The sequence below is a fragment of the Amblyraja radiata genome, chromosome 28 (assembly GCF_010909765.2).
Source record: "Amblyraja radiata isolate CabotCenter1 chromosome 28, sAmbRad1.1.pri, whole genome shotgun sequence".
Classification (NCBI taxonomy): Eukaryota; Metazoa; Chordata; class Chondrichthyes; order Rajiformes; family Rajidae; genus Amblyraja; species Amblyraja radiata.
Genome location: NC_045983.1, coordinates 5,319,685 through 5,326,208, shown reverse-complemented (window position 1 = coordinate 5,326,208; position 6,524 = coordinate 5,319,685). Strand labels below are relative to the sequence as shown.

The 6,524-nt window shown below is 46.3% G+C and overlaps 1 protein-coding gene across 3 annotated transcripts in view; it reads left to right on the top strand.

The window, feature by feature from the left end:
- Positions 1-347: 347 nt before the first annotated feature.
- Positions 348-6,524, top strand: part of akap10 (A-kinase anchoring protein 10) — a 118,151-nt gene continuing 111,974 nt past the window's right edge. For 2 of the 3 annotated variants that reach the window (XM_033045643.1, XM_033045641.1), the window contains exon 1: positions 651-869. In XM_033045643.1, coding sequence (XP_032901534.1) covers positions 848-869 — 22 coding nt within the window. In that variant the 5' untranslated portion in view covers positions 651-847. Of the gene's footprint in view, positions 870-6,524 lie in introns of all 3 variants that reach the window. The other variant, XM_033045642.1, reaches the window with a different exon arrangement.

The following is a 6,524-nucleotide window of genomic DNA, read 5'->3' as shown; positions in this document are numbered from 1 at the left end:
CATCTTCTCACATACATTATTTATGAGCACTATAGATTATAATCTCTGATGTGCTTGAAAATGTAATATTTGCTTGGAAGTATATTGGAAATGTGGGGATGCAACTAACCAGGGTCCGGGGTCCCTTGTCCCTCCGCCGAGGGGCCGAGTGGTCTCGTGATGGCGCGCGCTCGGCTCCATTCATCGCCAACCGTTAAACTTCGGCTGGGCTCGGCCTCCGCCGACTCGGCTGGGCCTGACTCGGTCATCTTCGGCGGCGCTGCGCTGAGCTCGGCTACGTTGGGCTACGTTGGGCCTCCGCCGACTCGGCTGGGCCTGACTCGGTCATCCTCGGCGGCGCTGCGCTGAGCTCGGCTACGTTGGGCTGGGCTCGGCCGCCGCCGACTCGGCTAAGCCTGACTCGGTCATCTTCGGCGGCGCTGCGCTGAGCTCGGCTACGTTGGGCCTCCGCCGACTCGGCTGGGCCTGACTCGGTCATCCTCGGCGGCGCTGCGCTGAGCTCGGCTACGTTGGGCTACGTTGGGCTGGGCTCGGCCGCCGCCGACTCGGCTGGGCCTGACTCGGTCATCCTCGGCGGCGCTGTGCTGAGCTCGGCCACCTTCGGCGGCGCTCGTCGTTAATCGGCCACCATTCGGCTGGGCTCGGCCTCTCGCGGCTCTGCTCGGCCTTGATCGCTCACCTTCGGCCCGGCTCGGAGGATGGCCGCGGACCGGGATTATGAGGAGGAGGAAGTGTTGGTTTGACAGTTCCCTCTTCCTCCTCTCGAGTAATGAATGAAGAGACCTCCGAGCCACCGGCGGCCATGCACTGAGAGAGCGGCGAGCCGGTGTCCTGCGTGGTCCCGAACATGTCCTTTTTTAGGCGAAAAGGTAAGGGGAGAGGGGAGAGGGAGGCGGCGCTGGTGCTGGAGGAGGAGCAGGCCCTGCAGCTGGCGGGAGCTAGGCCTCCAGCAACCGGCCACTGCTCCTGCCTCTACTGCAGGCAGGCGACACCCTCTCTCCCCATCTCAGCTCTGACCTATTCTCCAATATTGCTGACACCCCGTTGCATTCTTGCCGATGCAACGTGCATTCCTCCAAATATTGATGCATTGACATCTAACCCGAGCGTTTCAACAGCAGGAACTTCAAGGGGTCTCTGCGACCCCCTCCCTGCCTTAGTATTAGAACATCAGAGCAGTACAGCACAGGAGCAGTGCAGCACAAGAATATACCCTTCGGCCCACAATGTCTGTGCCTTGCATGTTAGATAACCTAATCTCACCTGCCTGCACGTGATCCATACCTCCGATGCCCTGCAGATTCAACCCTCTCAGATGTCACATTGGTATCCGGTTGTAGTGCAGATTAATTGGCCAAATTTAGTTCAAGAGTAGAGTTCAACTGCAGATGCTGGTTTAAACCGAAGATAGACACAAAATGCTGGAGCTACTCAGCGGGACAGGCAGCATCTCAGAATAGAAGGAATGGTCTTGAAGAAGGGTCTCGACCTGAAATGTCATCCATTCCTTCTATCCAGAGATGCTGTCTGTCCCGTTGAGTTACTCCAATATTTTGTGTCTATCTTTAGTTCAAGAGTGTTTATTTGTCCTATGTACTGAAAATGAACCAATTACATTCTTACTTGCAGCATCAAAATAGGCCTGTAAACTCAGACTCATGGATAACATACATAGTAAACAGAAAAAAATCAATTAACTTAAAAGCACAAAAAGTCTGAAGTTCTCAGCTGCAGCTTAATTCACAGCATTTATTATTGTGTGTGACATGAAGGCGTTGTGGCTTTAAGATGTGGGTTGAGGGGAATGTACTGGGTAAAGATGCCAGATTATGGACGTCTCAAAATACTTGGCCAACCTTATGACTGGATTGCACAAACGTTAAATGAAGCGTGGGTTGCTTGTTCGTGCAATTTACCTACCTCACCTGCGCAATATTATAGTGTTTACAGAGTACTATGTTTACATATTCTGTTGTGCTGCTGTGAGCAAGAATTTCATTGTTCTGTTTGTGACATCTAACAATAAAACACTATTGACATCTTGGAAGAGACTAGTGTAAAATTGACCGATGACAAAGATGCTGATGAGGGTTTAAGCAATCGATGAGGTGTCAGAGTCATACAGCTCAGAAACAGGCCCTTTGGCGCACTGGCTCTATGCTGAACCATCATGCACTAGTTTACACTAATCCAACATTCCCATCAACTATTCCAGATTCAACCACTCATTGTCATTGTCATGGAGCCATAGAGTCAGACAGTGTGGAAACAGGCTCTTATTTGCCCACACCAACCAACAAGCCTTCTTCTTCTTGCGTATGGCGTGCACAGCCTAAACTTGTTCTTTGATCTTATTTGATTGTGCATGCCGGGTTGATTGCATTCGTCGAAGCAGGGTGGATCACGTGAAGGTTGTAATCTTCCACCCCACCAACAAGCCCCATCTACACTAGTCCCACCTGCTTACTTTTGACCCATTTCCCTCTAATCCTATTCTATCCATGCATCTGTCTAAATGTTTCTTAAACATTCACTCAGTTCCACACGAGGGGAAATTAACAGTGGCTAATCAACCTACTGACCCGCACATATTTAAGATGTGAGAGGAAACTGGAGCACCTGGGGGAAACCTATATGTTGGCTCAGGGAGAATCTTCAAACTCCATGCACACAACCCCAGAGGTCAGGATGGACCTGGGTCACTGGAGATGTGAGGCAGCTGCTCCATTAGCCGAGTCACTGTGCTGCCCTGGTGATATTATGGAAGTACACATTGAAATATTGTGAGGTCATGGAAACGTGGTCTGCAGCTCACCTTTGGATCATTCATGGCACGACGCTTGTGAACAGATTTTTTTGGCCTCAAGCATTGCCAGAGAAAGGGATGGAAGGGGTGGTTAGAAACAGGAGTTATGTTGGAGTCCAGCTTCAGGTTTTACAATGTGTAGGAAGAAATTGCAGATGCTGGTTTACGCCCAAGATAGACACAAAATGCTGGAGTAACTCAGCGAGACGGGCAGCATCCCTGGAGAGAAGGAATAGGTGATGTTTCAGGTCGAGACCCTTCTTCAGGCTTCAGATATGCTGCCTACCCCGCTGAGTTACTCCAGCATTTTGTCTATCTTCAGGTTTTACAATGCTTGGTTAAGAATATTAAACTTATATCAGATTTAAATGAATTATATTTTCTCTGGAGCGTCAGAGATTGAGGGGTGACTTGATAGTGGTATATAAAATCTTGAGCGGCATAGCTAGGGTAGACAGTTGGCAGCTTTTTCCCAGGGTAGAAATGCCCAATACTAGAGGACAAAGTTATGGTGAGAGGGGGAAAGTTTAATGGAAATGTTTTTTATGCAGAGAGTGGTGGGGGCCTGGACACATTGCCAGGAGTGGTGGTGGAGGCAGATACGACAGTGGCATTTCAGAGGCTTTTAGGTAGGCGCATGGAAGTGGATATGGATCGTGTATAGGGAAATTAGATCAGTTTAACTTGGCGTCATGTTCAGCGCAAATATTGTGGGCCGAAGGGGCCGTCCCCGTGTTCTACTGTTCTATGTTCTATGTTTTCATCTAGTGCTAATCAAAGATCCTATAGCAAGCAAGATAGACCACTCCTTCTAAATGCAATGGGCTGACGTGTAGTACGCAACGGAGCCGAACGTGTGCCTTTTTTTCATTCATTTCAGTAACCAGATCTGACCCGACTCGCAGTGTAATCAGCTTTGAACAGTTTGTGTTAATAAATCATAATTCTGAAAATGAGGAGAAGATTTTTCCCAGATAACTTTTATTTTTACGAGGATGTTTCCGTAACCGGTTTCCGTCTCCGCACTAGTATCCTATGGGATCTTTGGTGCGGAGACAGAAGCCGGTTACAGAAATGGGGCTGAAAATTACCCATGAATCTGCCCGTGACCGTACTATGTATTTTTCGTCGAGTGATCTATCTTGCTTGCTATAGTATCTTTGGTGCTAATGTCCACAAAGTATTGACACATAATTGGGGAGGAAGTAAGATCAGAGGAGGAGAGGCTGAGGTATTGATGGGTATTGTCAGCATACATGTGGAGACTGGTGCATTTGGATAAAGCTGCAAAGGGGGCAGCCTGCAGATGAGGCAGACGGATAAAGGTACAGCCATGGGGAGATAAACTAGATAAGCTGGGTTTCTCGCTATAACCGGGTAGATAAGAATGGGTGTAAGCAGAAGCAATCCCACCGTATTGCTTATCTGTGGATGTTGTTGTGCTCTGACGACAGGTTCCGACCTGAAACGTCACCCTTCCTTTTTCTTCAGAGATGCTGTCTGACCCAGTAGGTTACTCCAGCACTTTGTATCTATCTTCATCATGTCAATGGCTTCAGGCAAGTTATAGAGTCATACAGCACGGAAACAGATCCTTCTGCCCAACTTGCCCATGCCGATCAAGATGCCCCATCTACACTAGTTCCACCTGCCCTAGTTTGGCCTATACCCCTCTAAACATTTTCTATCCATGTACCTGGACAAAAGCCTTTTAAATGGTGTTATAATACCTGTCTCAACTACCTCCTCTGGCAGCTCATTCCATATACCATCTAGTGTCTGTGTGAAAAAGTTGCCGCTCAGGCTCTTTCCCCTGTCACCTTAAACCTATGTTCCCTGGTATTTGATTCCCCTATTCTAGATAAAAGACTGCATTTACCCTATCTATTCCCCTCGTGATTGTATACACCTCTATAAGATTAGCCCTCATCCTCCTGCATTCCAAGGTATAAAATACTAGCCTGCCCAACCTCTCCCTATAGCTCAGTCTCTCAAATCCAGGCAACATCCTTGTAAATCGTCTCTTCACTCTTTTCAGCTGAACATCCTTCCTATAGCAGGGTGCCCAAAACAGAATAATTACTCCAAATGTGGCCTTACCACCAGTGAGAACAGGAAGGAGGAGATGACGTTCGTTACAGGATGTCATTAGTGACTTTGAAGAGTGAATTTTCATTACTACTATTTCAAGGTAGAAGCCCGATCAGGTGATTCAGAAATGTAACTGTAAAATTGGGCATGTTTTCAGGTAAGCATCTGGCGTGCATGGACCGAACTGCCAGAGGAGGTAGTTGAGGCAGGTAGTATCGCAACGTTTAAGAAATATTTTTATAGGTACATGGAAAGGAAAGGTTTAGAAGGATGTGGGCCAAATGCCGGCAGGTGGGACTCGTGATAATGGGACATGTTGGTTAGTGTGGACAAGTTGGGCCAAAGGGCCTGTTTCCACACTGTATGACTATTGACTATGACTCTAAGATGACCAAATCTCCCTACATTACAACACTGGCCGTATTAGCAATAATTAATTCTGGGAATTTTAAGTCACTGTAAATTTGTTATCTGTGCTGCAAGCTTCGTGCCATGTTTAACCGCTAGATAACACTCTAACCGACCATTTATCTGGACTCTCAAGAGAATGCTGACTTCAAGCTGTGTAACATGGTCAGCCTCACTCTATTTGACTTTGTGTATTGCTGAAACCTACAGCTATATGTTTAAGAAGGAAGTGCAAATGCTGGAAAAATTGAAAGTAGATAAAAATGCTGGAGAAACTCAGCGGGTGAGGCAGCATCTACGGAGCGAAGGAAAATGTGACATTTTGGGTCGAGAGCATTCTTCAGTCTGAAGTTTATTGTTAATTGTTACATGTGCCGAGGTACAGTGAAAAGGTTTTTTGTTGCGTGCTATCTAGTCAGCGGAAAGACTATACATGATGACAATTAAGTTGCCCATGTATACAAATACAGGATAAAGGGAATAATTTTTATTGCAAGAGTCTATAAAAGTTCGATTAAAGATAGACTGAGACACATTAAAATATTGTTCTTTAACCAAGCTTTTAATCATCACTCATGATAGTTGTCAAAAGTATGGGTGATTAGTATTAATGTGAAACATGCCCTCAGGATAGGATGAAATACTTGGTCAATGTCTTTTCTTCTGCTCCTCATATTTATCTGCTCTCTGAAAGTGTTGCCCATTGAAATTAATCCCTAGATCTCTCTCTTCACTTTTGAAGAATTTATCTGGTTGTAACCAAAGATAGACACAATAAGCTGGAGTAACTCAGTGGGTCAGACAGCATCTCTGGAGAAAAGCAATAGGTGACGTTTCAGGTTGAGATCCTTCTTCAGTGTATTCCAATTTTTTGTGTCTATCTTCGGCTTAAACCAGCTTCTGCGGCTCCTTCCTTCACATTTTATCTGGTTGTAAAACACCTTTTACAGATTCTGTTTATGTTAACATTCCTGCAGGTATTCAGAATTTTCCTTTTTTTACAAAAAAAACACAGCTTCACGTGCAGAATTGTGTTCTGCCCATTGACTTTAATTAGGACCCCATACTGTACGCCCAATATTTTAAAGGGTTTTGTGTGAAAGAGTCCCACAGAACATCTGTGGAACGTATGGCATCTGACTATTGACTATCTGACATCACCTCATGCTATTTCCTTCACTCCATAGATGCTGCCGCACCCGCTAAGTTTCTCCAGCAC